We start from the raw sequence: 16595 nt of genomic DNA, 5'->3' as shown, positions 1-16595 counted from the left end.
TTGTAGAGCTGGTCTGGTGATGATGAACTCTCTGAGTTCTTGCTTGTTCACAAAGGATTTTATTTTTCCTTCACTTATGAAGCTTAGTTTGGCTGGATACGAAATTCTGGGTTGAAAGTTCTTTTCTTTAAGGATGTTGAATATCGGCCCCCACTCTCTTCTGGCCTGTAGGGTTTCTGCTGAGAGATCTGCAGTGAGTCTGATGGGCTTCCCTTTGTGGGTAACCCGACCTTTCTCTCTGGCTGCCCTTAGTATTTTCTCCTTCATTTCAACCCTGGTGAATCTGATGATTATGTGTCTTGGGGTTGCTCTTCTAGAGGAGTATCTTTGTGGTGTTCTCTGTATTTCCTGGACTTGAATCTTGGCCTGCCTTGTTAGGTTGGGGAAGTTTTCCTGGATAATATCCTGAAGAGTATTTTCCAGCTTGGATGCATTCTCTTCGTCACATTCAGGTACACCTATCAAACGTAGATTAGGTCTTTTCACATAGTCCCATATTTCTTGTTGACTCTGTTCATTCCTTTTTACCCTGTTTTCTCTAATCTTGCCTTCTCGTTTTATTTCATTGAGTTGATCTTCGACCTCTGATATCCTTTCTTCTGCTTGGTCAATTCGGCTGTTGAAACTTGTGCATGCTTCACGAAGTTCTCGTGTTGTGTTTTTCAGCTCCATCAATTCGCTCATATTCCTCTCTAAGTTGTCCATTCTTGTTAGCATTTCGTCAAATCTTTTTTCAAGGTTCTTAGTTTCTTTGCATTGGGTTAGAACATGTTCTTTTAGCTCACGGAAGTTTCTTATTATCCACTTTCTGAAAGCTGATTCTGTCATTTCATCACATTCATTCTCCTTCCAGTCTTGTTCCCTTGCTGGTGAGGAGTTGTGATCCCTTGTAGGAGGAGAAGTATTCTGGTTTTGGGTGTTTTCATCCTTTTTGCGCTGGTTTCTTCCCATCTTTGTGGATTTATCCACCTGTTGACTTTGTAGTTGTTGTCTTTCTGATTTTGGTAATTTTAAGTCTGCTGTGGCAGAACTCATAAACCCCCTGCTCTTCCCACCAGGTGTTCTGTCCCAGGGAGTTCCGGTTTTATGATGTTCCCCTGTGCGGTTGCTGTTTTCCCTGCCCACAAGGTGGCAGCCTAGTCACACTTAGGTTGCAGAGGCTTTGCTAAGCTGCTGTGGGCTCCACCCAGCTTCCGTGTGAACTTCTGGGTGTAGTTAGAACTGCTTCCGCTATGTTGGCCCGCCCCTGTAGTGACGGAGTCTCTGTAGTGGCGGATTGCCTTGGTAGATCAACAGCAGGGTGCCTATGGAGAACGCCCCTCCTCCACAGAGCTGGACCGTCCCGGTTTCAGTTGTGTTTCAGGTCTTCTTGCTGGGTAAGAGGGGACACCGTCTTATCTGATCTGCCTCCGGAGCCGCTGCGTTGGCTAAAGCCGCGGCTCTGAGATTCGTGGCGCTGGCCTGGCTCCCAGTTTCAGCTCCCCTTGCTGGCTTATAGGGGACTCAGACTCTCTCACTTTGTACAGTGAGCCGTTGCCTCAGGGTGCCGGCCCAGCGGCTGCGCCGTTCAAGCCAGCGGCGCCAGCGGCGCTGGCAACCTGTGTGGCTTCTCTGCGTGTGAATCTCCTGGTCTGTGGGCAGTAAAAATCAGTCTGGAAATACGGCGTCCACTCACCCTCTGTGCTTTCTCTCGGAGCTGCATTCCCGAGTTCCTCCTAAGCGGCCATCTTGGATCAATCCCACAAAATTTGTTTTTATTGTTACCTTTTGGGTTGCCAAATAGTTACCTGCAAAGTTATTTTTCTAATCAAAGTTGTCATTTGTCTATGTTCAGACATATCCATCAGGTATGTCTGATAACTTACGAAGAGAGGACATGCTGGAGGTGCCCCGAAGAAACTGGTGCAAGCCGTCGTCACTGTCACTGGAGCTGGCTATACTGTTCCTCATTTCCAGCATGGAGATCTGTGTGCAGAGGCTGAGCTGATGTTCCAGCTTTTTGGCTTTCTACAAAGCAAAGTTTTAAGCTTTCTGAGATTATGGGAGTTGAATCATATATTCCATTTAAGCAACATGTAGTTTCCCTAGAAATATGTTAGTGCATAAAAAAAAAGTACCTGATACATATTAGGTGGCCAATACACATAAGCTATGATTTTTATATGACCTATTACTATAAATGTATTATAAAAAATCAAATATACTCAAGTCTATTTATAATAAGCTAAATAATTAATTGAAATAATAATCACCAGCTTAATCTGGTAAACAGCCCAGACAAAATGATTTTGAAAGGACACATATATGCATTGTCACTGGGTAACAGTACTTATCACAGAAACGATGTTTTTAAAAATTCTCTCTTGAAATCATTTTAATTTCTTTCTAAAAAGATATGGGGAAATTAAGATCAAATTGAAAATTGTTGAAGATCTGTGCAGCTCTGAAATTCCACATCTCTCCTTTCACCTTCTGGAATGACCAGGAAGATAAGCAAGACTGGAAGACACCAGGGTTTGAAGGCCAGCTTCCTGATCAATGGGGTCTGTCAGCCTTTCTCTGTCTGCAAACCTCCAGCTGCCCTGTCCTCCCTAACCTACTCCATCTCCCACTCCCTCTCACTCCTTTACCATCTTCCTTAAAAGTCTCTTGAAGAAGAGGGTGCCTTATCACCACAAACACTAGTCCCTCAGAGTTATAGACTCCTTCCTAAGTAAAAGCAAATCTTATTATTACAAAATACTTTCTCCTCTCAAGATTACAAGTGTCCTCAGTGCATTTAACATATGGCTAGTTACTAAAAACTCGGGAAAACATATTTCATAAAGTGAAATATACCTCATATACATATTTATTTAACAAAATAAACTCAGAAAACACTTACTTTATCATTTAAGGTGGGATCATTCAATGAGTAGAGCTTATTTGTAATGTCTTTTCCAATAAGATACCTAAAGATTTCATACAAGAAAGGTTCTGATTCCAGAAAGTATGTTAATCTTTCTCTTGACCAGCATAAAAATCTGCAGTTATCATCTGCAATAATGGTGACCTGCCGAAGAAACAAGCATGCAAAGAATAAAGTACATCTATGTATATGAATTATGACTACAGTGATTTATCAGACAAAAGTAGGAATGATTTACTGGACATTATCATAGCAATGATTTGTCAAATTAAATTAAAATAAGATACAATGCACGTAGCTTCTATATGTACAAAATTATGTTTTTTTAGCCCCAAAATTATGTTTTTAAAAAAGCAATCTCCAGACTAAATAAAAGCAAATTCTCTAGGTTTCATTGTTGTTTTGTTTTGTGAGATCTGGTGACAGAAGAATGGCCACTGTATTGATACCACCGCTGAAGTATGTATTTAACTGGGAATGCCACTGGACATATCACTTACATGAACTATTTCTTTATACCCTGTACATTACAATGAGGTTCAAAAATACAGCTTCAAGCAGATGAACTGAGGTAAGATTCATGAAGCAAGTTGTAGAAGAAAGACCTTCTGCCTATCCAAATCTGAAAACATACACTGAAGATTGAGAACGCTTCAAGGACCCCGCTGTTGCTGAGGAATATGGCTGGTGAGGGTCCTTCTGTCATAGGTGTTTCTCAAGTGTCATATTTCAAGGATTAGATCTAGAGTAGCCCATTAGAAATATTCACAGATACCCCCAAATTAGCTCAGAACTAGAAATCATGTCCCCTTTCCTTCAGTATTGTACATAGGAAAGCAGAAAGGTACTGTAACTATATGACACAGAGCTCAAGTATCCCTCAAATAAATCCCTTCACCAGAGTGAAGTGCTATGACCTCACAACTCAGTGCCAGGAAGCCCTTCCTCCCATGTAGTCCTCTCCCATCAGTTAACACTCCTGCAAGCTTCATTATGGCTTAAATCCTATCATTAAATCCAAGCTCAGCAAGCTGAAATCTGATCATTAGTAAATTAAGAATGTCTGGGTCAATGTCTCTAGGAAAAAAAGCTTGTGTTTATTTATTATATCAAAAGTAGGAATCCCCCAAACCAAACGTATTTGTTTTTAAGAAATGCATCAGCATCTAAGACTTGATAAAACACTAAATCTCATTCATTCTTTCAAAACACATAGCTAGATACTCTTCAAGGTATGAGGTTACAATGGTGAACAAGAAGGACAAGATGCTTGCCCCATGAAGCTTACATTCTAGTGGAGAAGGCTGATAATTAATAAAGAAACATGACAATTTCAGGTAGCAGTGTTTTGACAACTATAGAACAGGGGGAAGTGGCTGAGAATGACTAGTGGGTGACAGTTGCACATAATGCCACTCACTTTGTATATGTACTTTTAAACTTTAAGGTGCTTCCATATCTATCATGTAAGTGGATCCTCAAAAGTCCCTTCAAAATAAGACAAGTAATATTCTTCCCCATTTTTCAGATGCCAGATGAGAAAACCAAAAAACTTACTCCCAAACACACATTAATTAGTAGTAGAGTGGCTCTACAAAACATACCAAAATTAGTCAGGCATGATGGCATGTGCCTATAGTCCCAGCTACTTGGGAGGCTGAGGTGGGTGGATCACTTGAGGCTAGGAGCTCAAGACCAGCCTGGGCCAACATGGTAAAACCCCATCTCTACTAAAAATACAAAAAATTAGCTGGGTGTAGTGGTGGGCACCTGTAATCCCAGCTATTGAGGAGGCTGAGGCAGGACAATTGCTTGAACCTGGGAGGTGGGGGCTGCTGTGAGCCAAGACTGTGACACTGCACTCCAGCCTGGGTGACAGAGTGAGACTCCAACTCAAAAAAAAAAAAAAAAAAAAAAAAAAACCATTAGTGGTAGAGTGAGCACTTTTAACTTTCAGCCCAAATGTATTTTTCCACCAGGTCAAAATCTACCCAATACGTCCAACACTCATCAAGACCATTACATAGAAAGTATTTCTGCCTAGTGACCACAAAGTTGGCTGTGCAGTCCATCAAGAGCACCTCATACAAAGAACGGCTGAATACATGTCATGAGGCCTACACTCCAGTGGAGGAAGCTGCTAATAAAGAAACAGGATGCAAAAAAAAAAACAAAGGGGAGATTTACAAGAAGAGGAGTATAAGCAAACCGCCCCTGGGGAATTCCCACAAACAGTGGGAGTTAGGTGTGTAAATGGAAGGCAACTAAAAAATATTCCACAGCAGTAGTAACAGAAAAGTGAGCATGAGGTACTCATGACGATGAAGGCCCAGCCATAGACCCAAGTGCAAAAGAGAGGACTGATGTCCCTTCATTGTGCGAAGATGTCACTCGGGACTCTGGAAAATAGTGGGAGAAGGAATTAAAAGAGGAGATGGAAATCATCTAGGAGATGAAGAAATTATATTTAGATGATACATAAGGCTGTTAACTTTTCTTCAACCATGTGAATTACCTCAAGTTTCCACTGAGGCAATGAAACTTCTATGATGACACTGTAATTTCCTTAGCAAATTCACTTTTTATTGATGGTTAAAAAATTACTTTGGCTAACGCCCTTTTCGGCCTTAGCCCACCTGCACCCAGGTGAATAAAAAGAAAAAGGAAAAAAAGAAAAAATTACTTTCAACCTGATTATTATTGAATATAAATTTAATAACAGTATCCAAATAATAAGCTGTACTTAGTACATATGAGTAATTTACGGGCCCATAAAAACACAGATTCAGTCAAAGGCCACCAGTTAGAGTGCTGACTGAGGTCATTTTACTTCATACCTAATGCTTCATTTCTACCAAACAGACAGTTTTATTTAATGATTTCCTGTCACGACAGTGAAGCAAAGTGTATTTTTTATGAGATAAAGCAATATAAGTATTTTAGAAGTTTCCATAAAATAAATTTACTTCTCATTAGGTACTTCAGTAGTGCTATGTGAGTCCTTGTGAAGAATTTTACTGAAGAAATAAAAGTAAATATGGCAAGAGAAGACATAAAAGGACATCTTTCGGGTTGAGAATTAGACTAAGCATTTGCAAACAGGTTTGCCATGATGGCCACAAGGCACTGGATCAGTTCCTCCCTTTAGATTCCAAACCAATTCTACAGCCTGTCACCAAGAGAAGACACTAGCTCCACTGCTGGAAACAAAGGTGTCTGAGGGTTCTGCCTCACGTGCTAGAATCAGAAACCGCAGTCTGGCAAGAGGGCTGGCTGACTGTCATGAGGAAAAAATTTAATACTTTTTGCACGCATCATATTGCATTTCATACACAAGAACACTAAAATGTCCTGGAAGTGGTCATTCAACTGATGCTTATAAAGTTCTCCTAAGCACTAAAATAACAGAGATTCAAAAGTGGCAGAGGCAAGTGCTTCACAGCTCCACCAAAATATTTACTTAATATTGAGATGATGTTTTCTTTAAATACCATTAAAACTTTTACAACAGCATGATATATGCCAGCAAGACATCCCTCTCCCCTTAAAGTCAATACAACTTTGATTTTCGGGCTTTGCAACACCAGGACATGCTATTGGCTATGGGAAGGCAGCAGCACGAGACAGAATACAAAAGCAAAGCTTATAAACAGTAAAGCTTACTCAACATAAAACATCTACATAAAGAAGAAGAAGAAACCAAACAAAACACTTTTATTTATTTATTTTTTTTCTGAGACAGTCTCACTCTGTCACCCAGGCTGGAATACAGTGGTGTGATCTCAGCTCACCGCAATCTCAGCCTCATGGGTCAAGCATTTCTCCTGTCCCAGCCTCCTGAGTAGCTGGGATTACAGACACCTGCCACCACACCCAGCTAATTTTTGTATTTTTAGTAGAGACTAAGTTTCACCATGTTGGCCAGGCTGATCTCACCCACCTGATCTCAGGTGATCCACCTGCCTCGGCCTCCCAAACTGCTGGGATTACAGGCATAAGCCACCATGTCCAGCCTACTTTTATCTTTTGTAATAGTAATACTCAAGATTCTATCAATAGTTATAAATAGCAACTCTGGGCTGTAAGTACCAGAATGACTATAAGTACCTAGGGATAACAAACCGTAAGTTCAGAGTCTGTTTTCTCAGCTCTATCACTATACGAATTACTACATAGTTACCTGAGCAACACCTGCTGTGCAATCTCAAGGGACAGTCATTGAGTCCACTTGCCTTCTCTGTCTTTCTTTTCATCCTATTGTACAATTCACGAGCACTCTGACCACAGAACCAATTTAAAGAAAGAAAAAATCAAAGGAAGTAGCTCCTCATCAAACACTTATCACTGGCCAGAGTTAGGGAAAGACGAGCTTAGTAGGTAAAAAGTGTGAGGGTGGAGAAGCCTGACAGCTGATTTCAAGCATCCTCTGCCATCGGCACAGGCAGCGAGAAGTTGGCTCTGGGAGCGTGTGACATTTTTCATTTGGGAACTTGCATAGGTAAGTAGCAATATACATACTCCTACACAGATGTGTAACAGCTATTTATTACTCTCGAGGATCTGCCAACAGGAACATTTTGTAAACAATCAAAGTACAATCTCTCCCAAGGGCTTACTTTGATGGCTCCAGTTGTACAAGACACAGGCTTGATGATGCTAGTTTTAATCTACTGACCAATCAGGAAATCCCACACGAGACTCTATGCAGAAAAAAGCTGATTGGTATTAAGAAAAGCTGAATACATTTTCTTCATCCAGCTACAGTACTACAAAATTTGGGTCACGATTTTGGAATCTTCACAGTAATTATTGGGAATAATTCTCAACTACCAAAATCCAATCCCTAGACCCCAGGAAGAAAGAAAACTGTAGCTAGTGAAAGGAATTCCTTTTTTTTTTTTTTTACTTAATTATAAATATAATCAGTGGAAAAGATAGTATGTTATTATTTCTGGCCTCTTGGGAACCACTTGATTCTGGAAACAAAGGAGGTTCAATTCCCACCCCATCCTCAAATATCAGTCTCTTCAGGATTATATGAGATAGTTATCACACAAAACCACCTGCTACTATACACAGAGAAATACAGACAAAAGATAAACGTCGGGCTTTGGAACAAGAAACTGTAAAAAGGTCACAGGAAAGAAGGAGAGAAAAAAGATATGGCCCTGCACCAGTTTGTAGATGGTGGTGATTAAAGATAAAATAAGAACATAAATCTCACAGCAAAGCTAACCCTCACAACAACAAAGTGAGAGTGTACACAGAGGAGCCAGGACACAGCATTCGCTGTCTCCTTCTGTATCGTAAACCCAGCCAGCTTGGGAAGAATGTTGCATAAAAGTGAATCTATATGCAATCTTTTAGTAAATGCACAAAACTAACAAGTTGCATGATTACTCAGGCCAGTTATTCAGGAAGGGTGGGAGCAGGGCTGGGCTGAAACCACGGTAAATGATATAAACTAAACTGTATGTTTGTAAAGTTCTTTTATCTCCACTTTTGTGGCATCCCAAATGGTATAGCATCTCAAAATGAGACTCTAAGATTCTGTCTTCAAGAAACACTAACACTTTTTTCTCCATCAGTTAGTAACAGCCTCTTCATTTCAATTTCTTACCTAAACAGATTTACCTTCTTGCCCATAAGCAATCCCGTTCTCAGGATATTTCCTTACTGCTATTAATCCAGAGGCTATGACTAAAAAACCTCTCACTTATTTATTTTTTTGGTTAATTTCCTTCCAATAACAAGGTGAATGAATAAAATAGGAGGGCTGGACACTTACAGAAAGAATCAGAACAAAGTGCAACGTAATGGAGTAATCTGTTTTAACACAAAAGGAATCACATTAAGTAGTCCACGTTCAAATTACTGCCATTATGAAGAAGTTCCTTCTTTGTCCTTAAACATATTCATTAAGTCTAAAAGAGTTTAGTGATTCGATTTTTTTTTTTGGTAAGAATTAACTAAATTCCTTAAGGTAAAGCCAGTTTTCTGTTTTTCCCAAATAAATATCAATTACATGACTTAGGAACACTAATTATCTACAACTCGTGTTTTCCTTTTTGCTAACAAAAATATTAGATATTTTGTATGGAAAAAATTATAAAAATTCAATCTCCTTAAAAATCATGTGAAAACTTACCTGGAATTTTTCACCTTTGTGCATCTGAGTTGATCTAAATTCAGGAGAATCTATAAAGGCACAGGGGTAAATGTTATGCAGAAAATGTCCTCGATAGGAGACCTTCATTCTGATAACAGAAATTAATGTTAATAAAGGCACTATTTCACAAATAACATGATAATCCTTAAAACTGCTATCATCTTACACGATTTTGTTTTGTAGTAAAGTTTTTAAAATTCCACAGATGATGGACATAACTAAAAGTACTTCTTTAGGCACAAGTATTTCAAAAACTAACGTTAGAAAAAAAGCAGTGTCCGGTATTGAGCCAGACGTATGTCGTCTAGTGGTTATTATTGCTCTTATAAAGGAAGTGACTATATAATTTGTTACTCAAGCTGGGATACTTCTGAGAGGGAAAGAGGTGCCATTAATAACAATGCCAGCACAACAGAAACTGGCTCTCTCCCCAGAAGGCTGATATTCCTAGAAGTTGTATTTCTGTGATATTCAAGACAAATGAACTCTGATGCATGTATAAGCTTTCTGAATTTCAATGTCCAATTTAAATCCACTTCAATTTTGACTCATTAATTTTTAATAAAAGGTCAAAAATGGTTAAAATCTTGCAACTGAAAATCCTGACATCAAGATTCAGAGCAGTACATTCAACCTGGCTTTAATATGTTGCTCTACAGCATTGAAAAGTATAGTTGTAGCGTAAATTTCACCAACAACAAACCCTGTGACTGCTTCCTCAATTCACCGGCAACATTTCCTTCCATTCATTTCCTTCCCAGAGGCCATGAAAAGATGAAAGGTAAACTAGGAATTTTGATTTCCATAGAACACTTACTTCCCCTTCAAGAGAATACTCAGACGGTCATCAACTGAGGTTTTATCTTCTGCAGCATAAGTCTGGCCCTTTTTCAAGGTTTGGATCATGCAAAACTGTCCAGTTAATCTTCTGAACAAATCTGGAGGCACACGGAGTGGTTCAAACAATCGCCGGTAGATGCCACTGAGTTCCTTTTCAATCTTTACCTGAAATGCACCAAGGACTAGGTGCTGTACCAATGCAGCAGCAACCCCAACATACTGACTTCTGTGGTCTAAATATGGTTTTGAGAATAAACAAATCTTTGATATATACCATCAACCTTCTGTATTTAGGCCAATAGAACCTTACACAGCAAGTAAATGGTGGTAAAAGTTTGTACTTTAGACGCTAAAAGCGTACATTTAGGTTGTGCGAGGTGGTTCATGCCTGTAATTTCGGCACTTTGGGAGGCTGAGGTGGTAGGATCATGTGAACCCAAGAGTTTGAGACCAGCCTGGGGAACATAGTGAGGCTCTATCTCTACTTAAAAAGAAAAAAAGCCAGGCGTGGTGGTCATGCCTGTAATCCCAGCACTTTCAGTGGTCACACCCGTTATCCCACCACTTTGGGAGGTCGAGGCAGGTGGATCTTCTGAGGTAAGAGGTTTGAGACCAGCCTGACCAACATGGTGAAACTCTGTCTCTACTAAAAACACAAAAAATTAGCCACATATAGATGGCATGCACCTGTAATCCCAGCTACTTGGGAGGCTGAGGCAGGAGAACTGCTTGAACCTGAGAGGCACAGGTTACAGTGAACTGAGATCGCACCATTGCATTCCAGCCTGGGCAATAAGAGTGAACTCTGTCTCAAAAAAAAGAGAAAAAACAAAAAAAAAAAAAAAGAAGAAAAAAAATTAGTCAGCCATGGTGGAGTGCACCTATAGTCCTGGCTACTCGAGATGCTGAGGTGGGAGGATTACTTGAGCTCAGGAGTTTGAGACTGCAGTCAACTAGGATTGCACCATTGCACTCCAGCCTGGGCAACAGAGTAAGACTCTGTCTCAAAAAATAAAAAAAATAAAAAATAATTTGCAGTTAAACTGAACTCACTGTGTAAGGGGAAGATCTGCACTATGGATCATAACCTCTTCCTATGAGCTATAATGCAACTGTTTAGGTTTTGAATGTTGTCACAACATTCACCTTCCAAATCTTAGTGCCTTCTATAAATAACAGAAAACCTTTTCTGTGAAACCTACTTCACACAGAAAAAAATTAGACTAACTTTTAAGTATGGCAGTAAGAAAACAAACACAAAATAGGAAGTGATGAGGAAATAAATTTATGAAAATGACATATACTTTAAGCATTTTATCTCCATGTAATTACTTAATGCACCAATATAGAAAAACACACATGCACAGCTGCAATCACTGCTTTATATTTACGTACTCTCAAGCAAAGTGAAGGAAAATAAAAGGGTATAAAAGAGTTTTAGTGTAGAAGTTTCATCCTAAGCTAAAATGAACTCTGTAAAATGGAGAATCCACTGGCAAATAAGGCTGGCTACTGGAGGAAGAGAAAAGCAAAATGGCTTAATCATTTTTGTTGTCAGATTCTCCAAAGCACAGGTCATGCCCCATCTCTGGGCCCAGCATTAGTCTCTGGAAGTCACACTAATTGGGTAGATGCAAAACCATACTGCACTGTATCTCTGGCAGGCATGACATGAAGCCTATAGGCCCAGATCATGACAGCTGCTCCAACCTGATGTCAATCTAGCATTTGAAATACTCCAACTTGTCCTGCTGTTTCATTTTGAGGAAAATCCAGCATTTATATTTTTCAAAAAACTAAATTTATAGTATGAGAAAAAACAAAAGCACAGATACTAAGTGATTTACCTATTTGGTGCTATGATCACATCAGCAACTTCTGAACCTTATATTTTGGGGTTCTAGCAAGTTCTGACATTCAGAAAATGTAATCATTATTATTATCTACCTCTTCCACTCCAAAGCTCTAGTAATGACCATTTAGTATGATTTATTCATAATCTGCTCATCCTATAACTCTCTCAGATCAAGCCCTCTTTATGAATTTATTTTTTGGAGACAGAGTTTCACTCTGTTGCCTGTGCTGGAGCAAAGTGGTGTGACCATAGCTCACTGCAATCTCAAACTCCTGGGTTCCAGTGATCCTCCCAAGAAGCTTGGACTACAGTTGTGTGCTACTGTACCCAGCTGATTTTAAAATTTTTTGTAGAGATGGAGTCTTGTTATGTTGCACAGGCTGGTCTCGAACTCCTGATCTCAAGTGATCTTCCAGCCTAGGCCTCCCAAAGTGCTGGGATTACAGGCATGAGCCATGGCGCCCGGCCTCATGAAGCCCTCTTAATTCTTTTTCTCTCTTTTTTTTTTGAGACAAGAATGTTGCTCTGTCACTCAGGCTGGAGTGCAGTGGCACGATCTCGGCTCACTGCAACCTCCGCCTCCTGGGTTCAAGCGATTCTCGTGCCTCAGCCTCCCATGTAGCTGGGTCTACAGCTGTGCACCACCATGCCAGCTAATTTTTTGTATTTTTTAGTAGACACAGGATTTCGCCATGTTGGTCAGGCTGGTGTCAAACTCCTGACCTCAGGTGATCCATTCACCTTGGCTTCCCAGTGTTGGGATTACAGACATGAGCCACCGCACCTGGCCTAATTCTTATCCTCTTTGAAAGCATCAACTCATCAAAGGTTTTTTTGAGTACCTACTGTGTGCCAATCATGGTTGGTACAGCAGCAACTGTGTTAGATTATTGTTCCCAATTATTCGCTGTTCCCAACCTCTGTAAGAGGACTGCACATCCCCTTATTCCACCCCATGCCCCACAGTATCAAACTTGGCCATGTCATTTGTTTTAGCCAATGAAATGTAAGCAGAAACAATGTGTCCCTTTTGAGCAAAAGTTTTAAGAGACATTGGGTGTTTCTCTTTTGCTCTAGTACTTTTCCCTCTGCTATGAGAATGCACAGTCCAAACAGAACCTGCTGCTTCAGCATAAACCCTGAAACGAATGAGATGCATAGAACAGAATCACAGCTGACACACAGCTGCCAGAGTCAAGATACAAGGTAAGTGAGAAAAAAAGCCCATTTGCTATTACATATCACTGAGATTTATTACATAGCACAACCTAGAGAAAACTGACTAATACAGTAAAACAACACAGACTGAGTCACTATGTTTGACAAGGCTACCGTATAGCTGAATGCCTATTACACATCATCTATTATTCAAATTATAATTTTCTATGAATTGTTTTCCAATAGTTTTGTTTTCCAATAGTTTTCTACATGCAAATCTGACCCCAAACATAAGATTAAAGCAAGCATTGGATCTTTTACTTTACTGTGCTTAGGAAAGTCAGTAAATATATACAGAGTGATTTCTAGGAGCCCTGCTGTTTTCCTACTCTATTTTTATTCTTGATATGATCAAGGAATACAACAAGATAAATCAGAGTTGAAAAGAAAAAGTTAAAGACAGATGTTTTGGTAGCAACCCACCAAATATATTGACTTCCTTAAATGAATATTTTGGGTATTAGAAAAAATAATAGTTATTACACTAAAAAATAACATGAACTATTTGTAAATCATTAGAATGTTTACATAAGTTGCCTGCTAGTAATTTTATAAATGGGAAATGATATTTCCAAGTGACATCTGAATATCAATATTAAAAAAATCAATATGACTCAAAAAGGAGAACATTATTCACATTCTCTCATATGCTAATAATTTTAAAAGTTTTAAAAGCTCATTTGTAGAACAAATTTCATGGTACTAAAATGTTTCAGTTTTACGCACATGTAAACAGAAAGTCTAATCTTCTGAGAAATGATATTAAAGGGGCTAAATATGGTAGATTCTTACTCTTAAGTCTGAACAACGCATCTTTCAAAGTTTTAGCTTTAAAATCATTTCCTTATTAATTTTAGTAATTACCGGTCTCTTCTTGTATAAAAGATATGACAGATGCAAAACGTTGACACCCAAGAACACAGAGTTCCAGATCATTATATCCAAGGCACATCGGTAGAGAGTGGCCCAGACGATATAAAGCGTACATCCTGTTGAAGAACACAGTTAACATGTTAGATGTCCAGAAGAGCTTAAGCAGGGAGCTTAATAAATTTGATATCCTCTCTCTATATAGTAGTCATCCCTTTTTTCAAGGTGATACTTTACAAGACCCTAGTGGAAGCCTGAAACCATGGATAGTACACAACTCTATAAACACTGTGTCTCACTGATCTGATACCCAAGACAGCTACTCAGCGATTACTGGGTAGGTAACACAGATAGTGGGGATAAGCTGGACAAAGGGATGATTCACATTCCAGTCAGGAGACAGCAGGACAGTACAAGATTTAATCGCACTATTTAGAATGCCTTGCAATTTAAAACTTATAAACTGTTTATTCTTGGTATTTTCCATTTAATATTATTAGACTATATTTGACCACAGAAAGCGAATCCATGGATGTGGGGATTACTGAAAATCAAACACATTTTAGAACTATCTAAGCCAATTATCACATTGTTTCATTTTGCTTTTTGTCCAGTAACAAAAAAAAACCCAAATATATGCTTTGTTGCATAAAATCTATATAAAAGTATACTAGAAATACAAAATACAAAAAATATTTTTAAAGGGGAAAAATCCATAATTCTACTACTTAAAGCCATTAAATATCAAATAATTTAATTCTGCCTTATAGTTTTCATGCAGTTTTACCTGATGGCAAACCTAGCACATATAATATTTTTAAATCTCCTTTTTAACTAATTGCAGTGATTTTCCCATTTCATTAAACTCTTTGAAAGCACAGTTTTAAATGACTGCAACTGATTAAACCATAATTTATTTAACCATCCCCCAATTGCTGGAAAGACAGGATTTTGAGGGTATAATTTCTGACAAGCGGAAAATTTTATACATACAAATTTTCTGTATTTATGATTGTTTACTTAGTCTGGATTACCCGAAGGTGAATCTAGGGAATGAACTTTATAGTAATTTTACAATATTGAAGAATTGTTTCCCAAAAGGTTTGTACAAATTTGCAATCCTACTAGTTAGATACGCCAGTATCAAGTTGTCAGCATAGTCACGTGTCGCTTAATGACAGGGATATGTTCTGAGAAATGTTTTGTTAGATGATTTTGTTGCTGTGTGAACATCATAGAGTATACTTACATAAACTCAGATGGCACAGTCTACTATGCTATAGGGTATAAACCAATACAGTACAGCTTGTTACTGTATTGAATATTGAATACTGCAGGCAACTATAACACAATAGTATTTGTATATCTAAATATGGAAAAGGTAAACGTGGTACTATAATCTTATGGGAACACTTCCATTATATAATGCATGGCTGTATTATAAGATGTGAAAACTCCTAATTTGATAGTGAGGAATTATGTATTATATTTTATTTTGCATTTCCATGATTACTGGTGAGCCTGCATATTTTATTTTATTTTATTTTATTTATCTTTTTAACTAATACAGTAAGTCACTACCAGCAGAGAGGCTGCATATTTTACCAAAATGTTTTAGCAATCTGAATTTTCCCTTGGTGATTATCCATTCATCTCTGAGAATCTTCCTGTGTTTTCTTATCAATTCTCTTACCTTACATAAAATATCCCCAGTTTCTTTTGAACAATTTTATGGTAGGAGAGTTAATACAGTGTATATATTTAATTTAAAATAAAACATCATTAAGATATAGATCACTGACGCATGCACACAAAAGCTAACCTCCCACTTTAAAAGTTACTCACTTGCAATTTTTTATTTCATAAGAATGATTTGAGGTACCTCAATAAAGCCCAAAATGTAAAAATTTAAAGATTCTTTAAGTAACATTTCATAGCAAATAGTGAAGCAATTTAAAATATTTTAATTTAAGGGAGACAGAGTACATATGGTAGGATGGAGAAAAACTGGAGGACCTGAATTACAGTCCTGATTTGGCCATTTTTTCTCCATCTTAATTTTGGATGGGTCATTTTACTTGTCTAGGTTTCATTTTTTTTTTTTTTTTTTGAGACAGGGTCTTGCTCTGTCACACAGGCTGGAGTGCAGTAGTAGAATCATGATGTAGTGCAGCCTCAACATCCCAGGCTCAAGCTGTCCCCCCACCTTAGCCTCTCAAATAGCTAGGACCACAGGTACATGCCACCACGCCCAGCTAATCTTTAAAATTTTTTTAGACATAGGGTCTCACTACATTGCCCAGGCTGGGTTTGAACTCTTGGCTTCAAGAGATCCTCCCACTTCAGCCTCTCAAAGTGCTGGGACTATAGGTGTTAGCCTCCACACCTGGCCTAGGTTTCTCTTTCTACATTTACAGAATAAAGTGTTAGATTTGATAATATCTTTGGTTCACTCTACCTCCACAACTCTGTCTTAAAATTCATAATTAATTTTTGTTTTTTTATAGGATACAGTGTTTTTTTTTTTTTTTCCATTCAACTCCCTGCTCCTCCTATTGCAATCCTCACCTTACCCATAGGTCACACACCACAGAGGTCCCCAAGCTTCTCCTAACCTTCCAGCCTCTTCTTCCTTGACATTTATCACTTATTTTTTTTGAGGCGGAGTCTCGCTGAGTTGCTAGGCTGGAGTGAAGTGGCAAGATCTCGGCTCACCGCAACCTCTGCCTCCTGGG

The 16595-nt window shown here is 38.6% G+C and overlaps 1 protein-coding gene across 1 annotated transcript in view; it reads right to left on the bottom strand.

The window, feature by feature from the left end:
* Positions 1-16595, bottom strand: part of BVES (blood vessel epicardial substance) — a 45758-nt gene that overhangs the window by 24181 nt on the left and 4982 nt on the right. Inside the window, exons 3-7 of the mRNA XM_021670513.2 lie at positions 13855-13979; positions 9895-10082; positions 9057-9165; positions 2885-3052; positions 1866-2007 (exon numbers count right to left, since the gene is read on the bottom strand). Of these exons, the coding sequence (XP_021526188.2) occupies positions 1866-2007; positions 2885-3052; positions 9057-9165; positions 9895-10082; positions 13855-13979 (732 nt within the window). The remainder of the gene's footprint in view (positions 1-1865; positions 2008-2884; positions 3053-9056; positions 9166-9894; positions 10083-13854; positions 13980-16595) is intronic.

This window comes from Aotus nancymaae, unplaced genomic scaffold (genome assembly GCF_030222135.1).
Source record: "Aotus nancymaae isolate 86718 unplaced genomic scaffold, 86718_ANA_hifiasm-v0.15.2.pri h1tg000040l, whole genome shotgun sequence".
Lineage (NCBI taxonomy): Eukaryota > Metazoa > Chordata > Mammalia > Primates > Aotidae > Aotus > Aotus nancymaae.
This window is presented reverse-complemented; position numbering and strand designations above follow the sequence as displayed.